We start from the raw sequence: 16,675 nt of genomic DNA, 5'->3' as shown, positions 1-16,675 counted from the left end.
ACCAGAGTCTGACGCTCTCCAGACAGTCGGCATCCGGCACAGCATACCACCGACGTCAAGGGCTTCAAATTCATACACTTAAAACTGGATGTCATATTTTTTGATCTTCTTTGTTTCAGGAAGACTCAAAACTAAGAATTACATTTTTGCTTTAATGCTGTCATTTATTTGTTTAGCTGATGGTTTTCACCAAGGCAGATTATTACATTACAGTACTTAAATGATTTATCCATTTATACAGCTGGGCAATTTTTTTTTTTTTTTACTTTATCAATTCAGGGAGACTCCCTTGCTGAAGGGTACTAATCTGTACCTGAATCCTTTGGGTGCAAGGCAGCAGCTGTAACCAGTATTCTACCTGCTTCCCCATACATAAATGAAGCATAATTGGAAGGAAAAAAAAAAAAAAAAAAAAGACTCCCTCCCTCAATGGGTTGCTTGTTCATTGACATTTATTTAAATGGCCAAGTAAATGGGGACATTGACATGCGAGGAAGACCACATAAATATATCTAAAGCTCTTTATCGGTTGTGAAATAGAATTTTACATGCCCTGAATTGTACATAAGTGGATGTATATTAAAAAAAAAAAAAAAAAAAAAAAAACTCCAGTGAAAAATTAATTCAATTCCGTGAAATCTCTGTGAAGATCGTGTCGCGGTTTGTACGTTATGTAACTTAGAAAGCAAGGCGTCTCCACAGCCATTCACAAAGAGTCCCTTTTCATGGCAATGACAAAGATACTTGGCACCATGGAAATACGTTGTTTACCTGCATATGTAGTTCATTTAATTTACAGTTGGTCACACTTGCCCGGGGTAGGTTGTGACTCAATCTGCAGTTTCTTTAGGTAATTAACTTTGCTCCTTTAGCCTGGTGATATCAATCCAGGATTAACGAAGGGTCAGTTTTATGTTCCTGATCTCAACAGCAATACATATTTCACATGACCCAAAACCAACAAATAACCACGCATCCACATAGTCCACCACAAGGAGGCAGTACTGAATCAACATCTGGGAGTTGCGCGTCTGCTCTGAACACATGTAAGGTCAATAAATACATTGGCATAAAACACAAATTTGACATATTCTTCTACACTAGTGACACAAGGCTTAAAAAAATTAACGCGACTGTGTGCTGTTTGAACGGTTAACTGATCGGACTGGCTGGAAATTCCATTCAAATAACCGAACCCTATTAAACAGAGAGACAAGATTGCTCTGACAACTTTACTACCAACGCGGCGGTATTCTCCTCTGGTGACACACGGAGCCCTCTTTACTCTCCTTTCATGGGCAGCGTTGCTCTCGGAGGCGCAGATGCAGCTGCATGAAGTCCAGCCAAAACGGCCAGCACCCGGGGTTGTAGGCGGGGGATGGGGGGGCCTGACTCACAGGGAGACTCAGAGATACAAAGGCATTCTGGACGTCTGGAATTTATGACAGGAGTCTAAGAGGGCCTGTGACCTGTGTCTAAAGGCAAAGCATTAAGGGCTATAGGCGGCTCAGCCTGGGGAGGCAGCAACACAGGTATGTGGCTTTAGAGGTGGGGACAACTGCCCAAGTATTAAGGCACTCTCGACTCGACTAGTCTAGTTTTACATTTTCTTCCCATAGTCCAAAGGAAAGTGTTTCAGCAAACTGGAGACTCCAAATTGTCCTTAGTTTGTGTGTTACACTGCTTTGCTGTATGAACAAGTAAATGATAGGAGGGAATGGGTCACCTTTATTTATAGGAGGGAATGGGTCACCTTGGATAAAGGTGTCGGCTATATGTTTCCTAATCACGGTACGCTGCCCTGCCGAAAAATAACTTCTAAATGAATACACGTGAATTCATCTATGATGAGTTCACTCGTGGGCTTTCAGTAACACGCACTCCTCAACAATTAGACCACACTCGAGCTTTTCCCAGAACATCTTCATTTTTGAGCTGATTGTGTTACTTTGATGCTCTCTAGATAAACGCCCCTGTTCCAGCGCAGCCCAGTGTTTGGATTATAACCCAAGAAGAGGCAATTTAATTTCGACCTCCACAAAAGTCTATTGTTTCTGTCCTAAAAGTGACTTTCCATTTGCAAGAAGTTCCGAGCTTCCCAGTTTCCCGAGGTCTCATCTGGCCTCGGTTTCCAGCTAAATCCTCCCCTTGAGCCAGGGAATAATTGGAAGCAGTTTACACACAACTATCTCCACAAATCAAGGTGGTTGGGCACACAAATTGACTCTGGCAATCGGAGGAGCCATCATAAACAAGCATGGACTGTCCTGTGCAGAGAATTGCCGTAAAGCTACCACAATTGGGCAGAAACGACGGCTACACTGAAGTACCGAAGCACCTCGACCAAGTCAAACATTCCCGGGCTGCAATAACTGTATGTATTCCTTTCAGGATTTCAGGGGAGGCTCGAGGACTTTGAACAAGCAGGCCTGCCACTGCTGTCCATTGTACAAGCAAGACAAGGAACACATCTATTCACATACTCACTTCTTCCACCAGAATCAACTTTAAATAACAGCCTGATGTGCTGGAATGAGATATTAAATCTGGTCAAAGCCTATGCAAAATGCTGGCCTCCCAATTGTTTTCCATTTGCCAGACGTTCCTTTTTCACGTGCTTTGTTGGCGTCTGTATTCGTTGTGCCCCCTTGGACACTGCTATACTTATTTAACTTATGAGGGAACAATTAAGAAGTGGCCTTGTGTTTTCTTTCCCAAACACAGGGAGACTGCCAGCATTCTTAGCGCTCGGAGAAATTAGCCAGAACCTGAACCAGGACAGAATGGCCTTTTTGTTTCCTGTACAGGGGTCCTGGAGCAGGCCAGGTTACAAATTTTGGAAGTGCATGGGTATGTCCGGCCCTTTCGGCGGGTAGGGGGTAGGGGCAGGGGCAGTGCGAGTGAGCAAACACCGTTATCGGTCCGGCTGGTGACGTCTGAGGAGGTACTAGGGAGAGTGAGGACGAACCATAGACCATTCAGAACAGGAGCTTCAGCCTCGAGCAGTTTTACTCTTGGTTCTGCTAAGCACCCTTCCGGGTCCCATTAAAAAGTCACACAAGATATTCCAGTGGTCTGGCTGCCAGAAGCGCACATGATGAGCGGGCCAGACGTGTTTCACACACATTCAGTACAATCATTTGTCAAGAAATCATAGCTTTAGAGTATCTTTTGGTGAACATTACCAACTTTCACTGTACAGCAGGGAATTAATACTAAAGTATGACGCATCAGTAAGGTTGACATTTGTGAAGGGGACCTTGACATCCAATACCCCTACCGAGAATTTGTGGTCTTTTGTAACAAGCCTTAATTTATTTTAATGGTATTTAAGACAGAATGTGACAAATTAAACTAGGGTTCATGCAGAGGCTGCCTGGCCACAATTCTGTAACCCGAAGGGTCAGCGCAGATGTGTGCCTGAACAAGGTACTTAATCTAAAGTATTTGGTAAACATCCTGCAGTATAAATAGAAACCTGTAAGTGGCTGATAAGGGCATCTACTCAGCAAGTGATAGTGAGCGCATTCACAGCTAAATGTTCATTCAAAGTGAGCTGACCTGTGTCAACTCATGACAGGTCAGTCACAGAGTAAGCCATTAAATAATGTCATTACGGTCATGTCATGTTAAATAAATACATGGGAGGGGAGAAAATGGTCCCCAACATATTCAACATTCCTTAACTAGACGGTCTGGATGCACCAATCTCAAGAATTTACTTATTTTAATGACATGTATTTATTTGCCACAACTTGGGGTATATTTAACATGGCAAGTTTGACACGATTAAAAAGAATAAGTTTTCCATTTTGTCTTTTCCAGGATCCATTGCATATAATAAAATATGGTTCTGGTCTCAGTTAATCTTTCAATCACTGGAAACAATTATAATCAGTTGGTTCCACAGACTGCTGAAATATTGACAAAACAAAACCTGCCAAACTGCATAAAGAACCTCGAAAGTTTTCCACTGGAAAACAGATTTCAGTTATAAATTCCTCTTAGATGCAAGGCTGTCACTGCATGTAAGGAATTAAGGAAGTGTCCAAATGAACCTCAATTGCTAAACAAATTGTCAAAACACGAGCTCACATACACTCTCTCTCTCTCACAAGCACACACACTCACTCACTCACTCAGGGTAAGAAAGAGTGGGAAGGTGCTACTTACGGGTCATCTGGACCGGGAGTTGGGGACTGCCCTGGAAAAACAAGGGAGAAAAGAGCTGTTGGAACATGAGGCCTTGAGACGAGAGTGCTGTGCTGTCCAGCCATTTCCTCTGTGCACGCCTGCTGCAGTCCAAGGGCCTCGTGTTTCATTTCTAAGCACATAATTATAGTTCAAGTAACTAAGTGCAGGGATTAGTGCGACAGTGTTTTCAACCCAGTGGGGTTTATTGATATCAACACATTTGAAATACAAAAGGTTACTCTCTCTCGAGGTATTTTAAACTGTTCTTACTCAATATGCCTCTCTTGGTTAACAGCTGTAATCTCAATTAAACGCTAATAACTGTCCATCTCCACTATCTCACTATCACTATCATGAACAGTTTATCCCAGTGAGGGTAATGGAGGTCTGAAACCTAACCTGGAAGACTATTGCCTAATGCCCTGTATTAACTGAACATCATGACCAGCAATAACAGTCAAAATATGAATATTATAAATTTAAAAAAAAAAAAAAAAAATCACTGCTAAGCTTTTTTTTCTTCAATCAATAAGCAGAAATAATAAGATGTAAAATTCCATAATATGTAAATCACAGACTTACATCTTAAACTAAGAAGATAATTTTGATGAGAGGCACCTGGAATTAAACTGAAGTGCCCGACACAACTGAATAAAGTTAAATTTCTTTAAAGACACTACTACTACTACTACTACTACTAATAATAATAATAATAATAATAATAATAATAATAATAATGTCAGACAGTAACTGCCGTAGAGGTCCTGTGAAAAGAGCTGGAAAAGCCGAGAGTTGACCGTGTGCAATTAGCCTCAAAATGGGTCACCAAAGCACTCCGCCTCCGCAGCAGCAGGAACCTCTGCTTCCTCTGGTGACACTGTTTACAAAGAGCCGATTTTGTGCATCTCCCTCCGAGACCAGGTCCAGTCCTCCGCTTTCCGCCAGTTACTAATGAGCGATTCCCACCATAAGCATGTCGGGTCTCATAGAAAGGAGTATTTGTCTGACATAGGCTTTTCATTGAATAATGTACTCCGGTATCTTGGAAAACAAGAAAAAAAAAGGATTAAAATTTAAAAAAAAAAAAAACATGGATGACTGAAGTTAAGTGAGGGTTTAATTGTTTTTATTTACACAAAAAAGAAAAAGATTGGATTCTTCCAGAAAAATCCACATTATTTTTGCAAAGTATTAAGATTAACAGTGCTGCTTTTCAATAAATCACAAAATTTAAAATGACATGTATGAAGGCGACGACCCTTTTCCTACTGAAATAGCGTGCTGCGAATGACGATTTGCTCAAATAATAACCCAAAGTAAATGGGCAGGGAAGAAAATATGGAGTGCAGCGATGGGAGCGCTATCCGGTCCGTGAAAACGAGCCTCTAACATTGCGGTGAATGCAGTGATTCTTCACAATCTCCAGTCAGAAAAAACAGGCAGGGAGGGGAAAAAAGTGTGTTAAAGGGAAAACTGAATGCTTACCGCATAAAACTTGATATGTTCAGGAAGCACGGCTCAGAGTCCCAAGGATTGTGATGTAAACCTCGTTAAAATGTATACGTGATACAGTAGAAACTTCCCACACGGTGTAAAACTAAATTCAGTTTCCCACTCTTCTCATCCCACAGCATACACACGGCTGGAGCGAAACAGAATGTGCACAGGCTGCATTTCCCACCCGACCTTCCAAAGTCACCGCACTTAAGTAAACACACACAGCACAGAGGTAGGAAAATGGGACAGCATTCTGGCTGGGGTGATTTCCGGCCACTAAGAGTAAGCCCTAGGGTGGGGGAGAGACAGGTGTGTATTTGCGTGTAAACTCACCCAGTCGGACGTAGAGAACCCCTGTGGCAGAGATGGCCTTGACGCTGTTGGAGGCCACACACTGGTAGTAGCCCGTGTCCGTGGTGTCCAGGTCCTGGATGCGCAGCTTGGAACCCGTGTCCGTCTTGCGGATGGTGATGCGGCCCTGCTCCTGCACCACGGGTGCGTCATTCTTCAGCCACTTGATGCTGGGCTTGGGGTTCCCCATCACTTTGCAGTGCAGAGTGGCTGTCTGGCCTTGCACTATGGTGATGTTGTTCACCGGCTCCAGGAATTCCAGAAAGTAGCCTAAGGGCAGGGGATTGAGACAGAGAGGTCAGAGGTCAGCGGGCCTCGAGGGCAAACGCCTTTTGCCGTACAGTCCCCACTCCTGGCACATTTACCCAGCCTGTTTGTATACTCCTGTTTACCGTACCACTCGGAGCCGAAACGAACACGTCGTCGGCCCGAGAGCTGGACCACTGAGCTCCTGCACCAGATGCATCTCATTTAGAGGAACAGCATAAACAAGAGCTGACTGCTCGCTGCCCCTCTTCCACGGGGCCGGCCGACTTCCTGCTTGATGGTATTATTTCGCACTGAACTGCTGAACCCTGGGTAACGTAAGCAGCGACATCTGGATTAAGTAACCCTGACTATTCCATGAAACAAACCACAGTCCTTCAAGAAACTCATCTCGACTCTGAGGGTAAACACTAAGGAAAGTATACAGCGCTATTTATTTTGGCATATTATAAGCCCTGGAATCCTGGAAGTGAGTAGCTCAGTCCTATATCTATTCTATTTCCGTATTTCTATCAAAACGTTTAGCAGTTCTATTTTTATTATTAAGAAGACAGGACCGAGTCCCAACAATATGGAGACCCTGAAAGAACTAGGAAAACTCAAATATATACAGGTACATAATACAACTCAAAGGCAAAGGGTTAGCAAGGGTGATCATACAGCCCTCTCCAAGAAGACAGAAAAAAATACGTAATTTTCCAGAGTTCATTCGAGCTGCCCCACAGATCTAGTATTGACTTTTCTATCCACTCTTGAGTCGACAATATATCTATCAGAATGATATTGCGGACCAAGAAGGACAAATAACTTTATTTTGAAGGTGTTTAGAGTAATTGACAGAACGTCGCACCAGTGAGCTTGCACCCTGCCTTGTTTCGAGGAAAAAAAAAATGTATCTAGGTACAGGCAGACTTTACAAATTCTGCGACACTTACACGTAACTGAAACCAGGAATGAATAAAGCCTTAACAAAAATGTTTACTAGTGAATACACAGATATGTAAATTTAGAAAACCTGCATCACGTTATCTGTCACCATCATATCTGTCTTTCAGTTCTATGTGCGGCTACTAGTGTACTGTGCACTGGTAAAACAGCAGTACAGGCAGTCCCCGGGTTACGAACGTCCGACTTATGTACAACCCATAGTTACGAACCATCCCCTTACTGACCGGAAGTTAATTTTTTGGTCACCCTTAAATAACAATAAAATGCAAACTTCATATTAAGCTTATTATATTAAAAAATTCAAGTTACCGGACATACACACACACACATTTTCAGAACCACTTGTCCCTTACGGGGTCACGGGGGAACCGGAGCCTACCCGGCAACACAGGGCGTAAGGCCGGAGGAGGAAGGGGACACACCCAGGACGGGACGCCAGTCCGCCGCAAGGCACCCCAAGCGGGACTTGAACCCCAGACCCACCGGAGAGCAGGACTGCGGTCCAACCCACTGCGCCACCGCACCCCTCTCACCGGACATACAATGATGCGTAATGACAAAGGGGCACTACTTCGCATCAAAACACTGTGCGTCTACAGCGAATTGTCGGCTCGTGGGCGTGAGCCCAACGTAGGACAAAGACTTCCTTCTTTTTCCGTTAACAGTATCTCATGTGTTACTGGATTTGGCTTTAATTTTTTTGTTTTTACCCTTATAACAATGGCACTAAAGCATAAACGTGATGCAAGTGATGGTGATGCATCAAAGAAAAGGAAAACGATCACGACTGAAACCAAAGTGGAAACAATAAAGCGAAAGGTGAAATGCTAACGAACGTCGGAAAAGCGAACATTAAAGTTTCGTTAATGTTTTGCACACAAGCGCACTCTCTTTCTCGGCTATAAAAGACACTTCTCAACCTCATCCCAGTTGTGGAATCTCATTCCTCACTGTGTTCTCAAACCTACCTCGCTCTGCTCTTCCAAGTCCTGCCCCTCATCATTCCCCAGTTCTGCCCACCTTGTCCCTCGACCGCAATTTCGGATCCTCGGCTCTGTTCAGTTTGCCGATTGACTGACCGTTCGCTCGTCCCCAACCACGAGAACACACGATCCTGCATGGACCCAGCCTCCTCCGTGTCCTCTGTTCATCAGACATTTATTAACATCTCTTTCTATGGCTCTCTATTATAAATACTGTAGTTACATTTATTATCGTCACATCGTATTATTATTATTTACTGTGTTGTTATATTAAAGATGTTTTAGTGTATCCGGAAGTATTTCTTTAATATGTTTATGCATAGAAAAGTACACAATATACTAAGACCAGCATTTGACTAACTGACATTAGATACCCACCACACCTCACTGTTCCGACGTGCGCCAAAATTCGACTTAAAGACAGACAGAGGACACGGGACGCGTTTGAAATCCGGGGACTGCCTGTACATGGAACGGCCTCACGCTTAAAACGCAACTTAAATTAATTTAACATTACTGGAAAATAACCTGTAAGATGTACTGGAATCAGCTAGAGCATGTGAACAAACTTTCAGTATAAGAGATATTCCTGTTAATTAAAACGGGGAAACTTGTACTGTTAGGCCTAACGGAAGGAAAATGAACTTCCCCCTTTTAAAAGGCAGTTCTCCTAGTAGTTTGTAGCAGCACTGTTTTCAGAACTAGAAAACACCCTTTTTCAAACAATAAACCCACACAGATACACACACATCATCTGAAATCAGAGCCTAACCCAGTAACACAGGGCGTAAGGCCGGAGGGGGAGGGGACACACCCAGGACGGGACGCCAGTCCGTCGCAAGGCACCCCAAGCGGGACTCGAACCCCAGACCCAACGGAGAGCAGAACCCGGTCCAACCCACTGTGCCACTACACCCCCAAACAATAAACCATAAACTGTAAAAGAACCTATACTAGAAAAAGAAAGATGACCAGGTGACAAGGTGAGAGATGACCGTTTCCTACACCTGGTCATCTGCCCACGAGATCACAGCACCTAGCGTGTCCCAAGCACCCGCAGAGATGTGAAGGGCAGAACACCTGAGAGGCGGCAATCTTCACAGCAGGTCCCTCTTATCCCTCTCTGTCAGAGGTGGCGAGCTCCGTGCCATCAGAAACCACCGAGGCGTGAGCAAACAGTCACGCCATGGGTGCATGACAGGGTGCCTTCTCATCGGGGCTAGATATGGAGCTGCAGCCAATCAGGTGGCAGCCAGAATCTACTCGTGGGTGTAAGTAAGTTTTTACACGGGCGGGTAACAGCGGGAGAGCAGCCAGAATAGTGTGTAAGATGGTAAGATGTTCAAGCAGCAATGTAAAAACGCCAAATGCTTTACTTTATCCATTGTTATATGTGATAAAAGTTTCTCCTCATGGCTGGCTATGTACCGTTAATACAGTTAGTTTTAAAGCGTTGATCCCAATGAAGTTGTGGCAAGGAACTTTTTACCAGCAGTACCTCACAAAAAAATTCAAGAAAAAAAATTAATATATCCCCTTAAATAAGCATAACAGTTTTTGAATTCCCAAAAACAGTTAAAAGCTGCTCACAACACTTCAGTATTCTCAGTAAAAATTTCTCAGATTTCAGGAAGCTGCTGTTCATTTAATTTACACTCCTACTGTCATTTACGAGCGTGACGGGGTGGCAAGTCACTCTGAGTTATGTTTGTGGCTCTTCGATGCTGATACTTAACGTTGCCACTGTTCAGGATATTAGTGGTGATAAACCATTTCAGACTGATGTCAAGAGGTCTGATGCAGCCAAACCAGCATCTCACCGCAGGTCTGCTGTCTCCGCCCAGCACCGCACTGAAGAAACCAGTCTGTGTGTAAACGTGAGCAGCGACGGCTAGCCCCAACCCGTTATTTGTTCACAAGCATCACCAGCTGTACTAGACATGAGGGTTAATTTAAATGAAGATGGTCATGTTGTATTTTTGACCTTGCAGGACAACCCTTGCTAACTGCTGGAACCCTTTACCTTTGAACTGTATATACTTGTGCACATTTGCATTTTCCTGGTGTATTGATTTATGTCTTTATATTGCTGTGACCCTGTTCAGCTCTGGTGCCAATTAAAAAGATTCATCAGTTTCAGGAGTCCCCCGGTCGGAGCGCGGTTCCATTCCCGTCACATGACATGCACACAATTAGGGCCACGGGGCATAACTCCAGCTTTTTAATCATGGAGGCACCCTGACCCCTAATTGCCCTCCAAATCCCATGTGCTGAGCATGCCAGCAGAAATTTACCTAGCAGGACTATTGGACAAAGTGTGGGATGGGGGTAAGGGTGGTGTGTGGGAAGGAGGAGTGTCCTGACAAAAACTTCACAGCCCTGGAAGACTAAACGCATCACACAGTGTAAAAAAAAAAAAGACAATTCTTCTCTGCCATTCAGCTAGAAACAATCACACTGGAAGACATGTTGTTATTGGAGGGGTAATGACAGGATGTGCATCACTTCAACAGTGAGACACTGCCGTTAACCTTCTCTCCGGGGGGGCTGGGGGTGGTTTGCACATTGTGCAACCAGGGATCCCCCACCGCTATCAGGGGCAAGTTCCCACAGGTTTGTCAAGATCTCTCTTTGGAGATGCACCATGACCAGGGAAGATATGTTGGCCTCCCTGTGGCAGGAACACGGTCCTACACCACCACCGAGCTGAGCGCGCAAGCCCCCCAGAAGCACTACTGAAAGGATGGACAGAAAAATGGACATACACTCGTACAGCTGAAACTTTCTAACTTTCCAAACACAGTGATGTATGGATTTACTGCATGGAAAATCTCTGCTGGTGCCAATTAACTTCATAAAAATCTTCATCTAAAATCTGAAATGCACATTATCTTCAGACACTCCATTTGTCAGGCAAGAGCGAAAGTTGAACTATGAAAAAAAGCCTGTTTAGGCTACTACGACAGTGATAGCGATATGCGAAAGATCCATTCTGGATATCACTGCTTCTACAGCATGTTGCCAACCCCATGTTCTCCAGGTTACGCCAGCTTGTTGAGGATCCAAGATCAAGACAACATCTTCACAATCCTGGGGAAATTCAAGGTGTTAGCAACACCATACACCTGGTGTCTTACCAGAGCAAAAAACGGTATGCACAACATTCCCATAATGCATTGCAAGTAAGAGGCCAATCGCAGTAGTTTTTGAAGGGCTGGGGGATTTTAAAGCTTCTAACCACATTTTAAACTACAGCCAGATTTATGTATTATATTCATAATAAATATTATAATTCTGTGCATTTACCACTTCCACGAAGTGTGGAGTTATTACTGTACATAAAATACATGTCAAATACAGTGAAGAATGTGCAAGCCTATAAGATTAGAGGGGCAAACAGAGGTCAAGTTAGGTCTGAATAACACAATTTTGACAGTAATTTAATCGCTTTGCTGCTTTTTAATTCCTAAAAGAGTATGGGTTGTTGGCTGCTTTACAACTCCATTCAGATGAGGGGGGGAATCTTTGAAGAAAATCAAGCCAAAAGAAGAGAGGTTACTTGCTGTGGTCCATTTTATATGGTGATTTTGCCGCTAACTCGAGTCACTGAAAGCTTGTGATAGAATTTATCACATCAATTCATATTAGAAAACAAGGAACCAGGGACATGGGGGTAGCTGATCTAAGAGAGCTTTAATCAAGTTTCAATTTACTCAAAATCCTGCAAATAACTCAAGGCAACTTTTCATCTGAACAAAAATCCTTTTGGTTTTTTTTTCCACATTACAAATACCCTCGCTTCGAGGAGGTCTTGCAGTCGCACGCAAATTTTTTTTCTCTTTTTTTGAAAATGTGAATGTGCAGCAGATGTAACTGCTACACATAGCAAATTTAATATTCCTTTATCGACGCATCTATTTGAGTAGCTTTTTTTGTGAAAAATCTGTACTAGACATTGATCCATGAACATTTTTCAGACACAAGCCAAGTGCAGCGCTACCATTCCGGGTGCACCATAATTACAGCAGAAGACACCCATAGGTGGACGCGGACCATACTTTCCCCATTAAAGCGAAACACAGAGTGTTTCCATTTTGTTCCTACTTCAACATGGACTCAGTAGACAGGGAAGTTCCCTGGACAAAGATATCTGGAGCCAGTACATTTACCCCAAAGGCGCAGTCACCTCAGCTGCTCCAGTTACTTACTATAGTTTTTTTCCCCACCAGGACAAAAGAATATCCCTTGACATCGGAAAAAACTCCACCACTTCTCTAATAATCTAATTTGCTAGGAGGGCAAGTTACGAAAGAGCAGCATAACAGCTTGACTAGCTGCACAATGGAAAACAAAGTTGAGAGCTTTTTGAAGGGTAGTCAGGTTGTGATGTTGCTGTCTTTATATTTAACGACAGCTTTTTCCTCTACGTTTGAAACTTTTCCATTTTCAGTTCAATGCGGCTGGCAAGAGGACACACAAATGTCCTGACTCTTCTTCCACCACTGCTGTTGCGATGACAAAACTGAGAATAACATAAGACCATCTTCAAAGAATGTCTTTGTCAACCACAAAAGAACTTCACTGTTTTCTTAAAGGAACATCTTTGTCATGATTCAACTGTAATTTCATCAATTTTGCAAAAATGTTATTTGCGGGGTTATCAGCAGTCCCCCGCCCACCCCCGTTGAGGGTTTATGTGGTAACACACTGAACAGTAATGCCTGATTAAAACATCTGGCACAGCAGTTACTTGTCAAGGCAGCCAAGGAATAAAGATCACAGCCCCCATCTGGAATTTCATTTGACTGTAAAAAACCTGTGAAAAACAAACTCCTTCACCGACGACTGAAAAGACCCATATCTTGGACTGGGTTCAATAGGACACTGGTGTGATACAGATCTGGAGGTACCAGAATTAATGACGAATGCCAGATAAAGGACATCTACAATCTTACAGCAGAAACATTTCAGTTACAGTTCTTCGGTGTTGTGCCTGTATAAGCTCAATTCATGCAACAAAGTTTATTGGATGGCAAGTACCTGACATACCTTTTCATATGCCTGAGCAGCTGCAGCGGTGGGCGGCAAAATGTACAAAATATAAACATGTCATCTAGAAAAACAACATCCATTGGAGTACGTTATTACCGAATGTTCTTAAATATGTGGAACGCTGATCTTGTGGAATCTTGTTGAATCTCAGAAATAAGATAACAGATAGTACGGGCATTTAAGGACAAGGACTGTCACTTAGAAGGTGTTAATCCCTGCTGTGGCATCCTTGACAATGGTATTTAATAGGCATTCCAACAGCTGAGGGATTAGTTATATATATTTCTTCAAAGATGTGGCCTTCGCAAGATGTGGAAGCTCCCTGAAGATGCTTAGAACAGGGGAAGCAAAATGTCGGAACCAGTGTCCTACATGACGCGGTCTCATCCAGAAGACTTAAAACCCAGTCAGTCGACACCGGCCGCGGAAGCCTACGTGTTTTGATTCTTTTAAAGCTATTTTATGTTAAATGGGCAAAGATAAAACTTTTGGCACTATCTGTGCAGACAACTTTTCTTGAACAAAAGACCTGAATGCTTGAGGGCACAAAAACTGGATTTGGCCTGGAGGAGATTTCCAAGGGTAGCTGGATTAGCTAGAATCCCAATTTTGCTTGAAGCGTTTGTGTGCTCCTGGCAGGTATGTTAAACATGAAAGTTTACAGTCATCAGTCTGTTTGCCAACGATCAAACCAAGCCATACATACAGTACCAAAGTATGAATTCACCTGGGAAAACTGGGCACTACCTGTATGGGGCAAACTGTATAGAAGAGTGAAAGTAAAACGACACACAAGTGTTCTACACCTCTGGGAACAGCTGCAAACAGTTCGGAAGACATGGATCTTATTTCCTCATCAGACTTACTGACCAAATAACTCATGAAAAGAAATAGTTCTTAAAATGTGCTCAAACTTTTGACTGGTACTGTAAACCTTAATTTTTTTTTTTTTTTTTTTGCTCACAACTGAACAAAAAGCAACTGCATGTATGTATTTTCAACCCATTTCTAATTACCCCTCCCGTCTTATAAACATTACATAGCTTCAGGTTAGAAGGCTGAAACGTAGCGTACTTATTGATTATTTTGGATTTATTCTGTTTTAAACAACATCTCAAAAACAAAGCATTTTTGGGTCTTCTGAAAACAAACTTCTCGGTTTGGGCCCGGGACTCTGGACTGGTGGCCAATGCAAACAGGTCGCCCTGGTGCAATATTCTGTTTTCCTTCGCCAGTGTTAAACAGACCTGCCAACGCGAAGTGGTAGGTTTTCCTGAAATTAGCTTTTGATTTATGAGTAGAGGTGCACAGATGAGGGCAAGCAGGCCCACACTCCCTCCCATAATTAAGCCACATATCAATACCTACAACATCAAAACTGACCAGTAATATCGAGTTTGACATTTGTGTAATTATGCACAACTTAATACACTCATACAATCATTAATTACACCAATGGCAACCTCAGTACAATCGCTTCCACCCTTTCCCATGGTTAATATATTAACTAAAAAATAAGGGAGAGAAGGAAGAAATGAATCTACCTACAAATCCAGATTATGAGCACGTTTAAAAGAAAGCCAGAAAAGGTGTCTATCGGGACAAATGTTGTATTCTGAAATAATTACTTCCTATGTTTGCAATCAATGGGCGCAAGCCAACCATGAGGGGGCTCTAATTGCAGACTCCCTTTAAAAAGAAACTTCATCCGTCTTCCAAGCCAACAGGCTCTGAAATGAGGTCTCAGTAGAGATGCAGGCAGAGTGATAGAGGCATTGGATCTGATCAATGGCAGGACCTGCCCAAAGCTCCAGATGTTCTGCAATGTGGGCCAGAATCTCCAGGACAAAAATGTTTAAGTGTAAGAATTGCAGTGCCAGTGGTTGTTCACATTGAATTTCCATTAGACCCGGAAGTGGACCATCTGAGAGCTCTCAAGATGTGAAAGTTTAAAAGAGATGAACAAGCATTGCACTGTACTGACATGTATTGGACTAATGCACTGGCTGATGAATTGTTCTCGATCACCATAACTGAAGTACTTTTATTATGACTATTTATTCATTCAGCTAACACTTTCCTCTAAAGTGACTATGTTAATCTACCTACAATTATACAGCCAATTATACAGCTGGGTAATTTTACTGGAGCAATTTAGGATAAGTAGCTTGCTTAAGGGCACTTGCTGCTGTAGTAAGTAGTACTGTAGTTACAGTAGTGAGCAGGACTTAAACCTTTGGATTTTAGATCCGCTACACCATCTGCTGCCCCTACTTAAGGGTACTGTAGCAGGAGAGGAATTTCAACTTGGGCTCTACAAACGACATCTCTGAGCGCTAGCTACCTGGTGACTTTCTATTAGCGTACCTGATCTTTCTACTAAAATACTGTTCTGTGCCACAGTGGCCATCTAAAGTACTCTGGATAAGGCCACCTGCTAAATTCCAAAAATGCAAAAATATTCATATTTGCGGCAAAGTATGAGAGGGAGTATACAGGCTCTCACTCTGTACTCTGTGAACATATAGGGATGAGAACATTTACCCTTAAGACGTATTGCCAAAAAACACCATTCCACAGCTGGAGAGCCCAGTAACGTGGGTGGGATTACCTTCTGACGTGGGCAGGCCCCTGCTCTGTGCCTCGGCAAAGCCCTCCGCCAAGCCCTCCGCCAAGCCCTCCGCCAAGACCTCCGTCTCTCCATCTTGGGGCAGGTCTGCATCGGCTGTGGAGACACAGGAGAGGAAACAAAACATCAGGTCAGAATGTCATCATTTTTGCTCTGTTTTTCATATTCAATCAATCAATTAATCAATGGATCCACCTATGCAATGATAACTATGAACCATAGGGTAATGGGTTTAGAAATACTTAATTAAAACTCACATGACAAAAAGGTAAAGCACATCTATACACTACACTTAATATTAATCACATCTAAAGACTGCAGCTTGGAGAACAATGAGCTCGAGTTAAACCACTAAATCTTAAGCAAAACTCTTCAGGCAGTGGAAGTCATGGCCAGACGATGGACCGTGAGCATGTGCAGCACAAATATGTGTTACAAGGAAAGAACAGGGAGAGGAAGTCCAACTCACGGCAAAGGGATGAAGAGAACTCAAAGAGTGCATAATTTATAACAGCTGGGCGGCACAACAACTACAGGAGGTGGCTTTGGGGGATTTAACGCTCATCGCTTCTGCCAGCAGACTTAAGTCAAACAAAGATGTCAAATCTGCACGGAATTTATGATAAAGGCAGCTATACACAGTATGAGGTGTCACAGATATGAAATTAAAAAAAGTAATAAGTAAAAATAAAGAAAAAATTTAGGCAGCTTTAATATTAGGATTTTCAGGATGAAAACCCCACGCAATTACATA

The 16,675-nt window shown here is 42.9% G+C and overlaps 1 protein-coding gene across 2 annotated transcripts in view; it reads right to left on the bottom strand.

Moving 5' to 3' along the window:
* The window catches only part of ror2 (receptor tyrosine kinase-like orphan receptor 2), a 75,333-nt gene that overhangs the window by 12,735 nt on the left and 45,923 nt on the right, over window positions 1-16,675 (bottom strand). For both annotated transcript variants that reach the window (XM_018744934.2, XM_018744935.2), the window contains exons 2-4: window positions 15,904-16,017; window positions 6,025-6,312; window positions 4,174-4,204 (exon numbers count right to left, since the gene is read on the bottom strand). In XM_018744934.2, coding sequence (XP_018600450.1) covers window positions 4,174-4,204; window positions 6,025-6,312; window positions 15,904-16,017 — 433 coding nt within the window. The remainder of the gene's footprint in view (window positions 1-4,173; window positions 4,205-6,024; window positions 6,313-15,903; window positions 16,018-16,675) is intronic.

This window comes from Scleropages formosus, chromosome 6 (genome assembly GCF_900964775.1).
Source record: "Scleropages formosus chromosome 6, fSclFor1.1, whole genome shotgun sequence".
Lineage (NCBI taxonomy): Eukaryota > Metazoa > Chordata > Actinopteri > Osteoglossiformes > Osteoglossidae > Scleropages > Scleropages formosus.
Note: the sequence above shows the minus strand (reverse complement) of the source record. Positions and strands in the feature narration are given on the sequence as shown.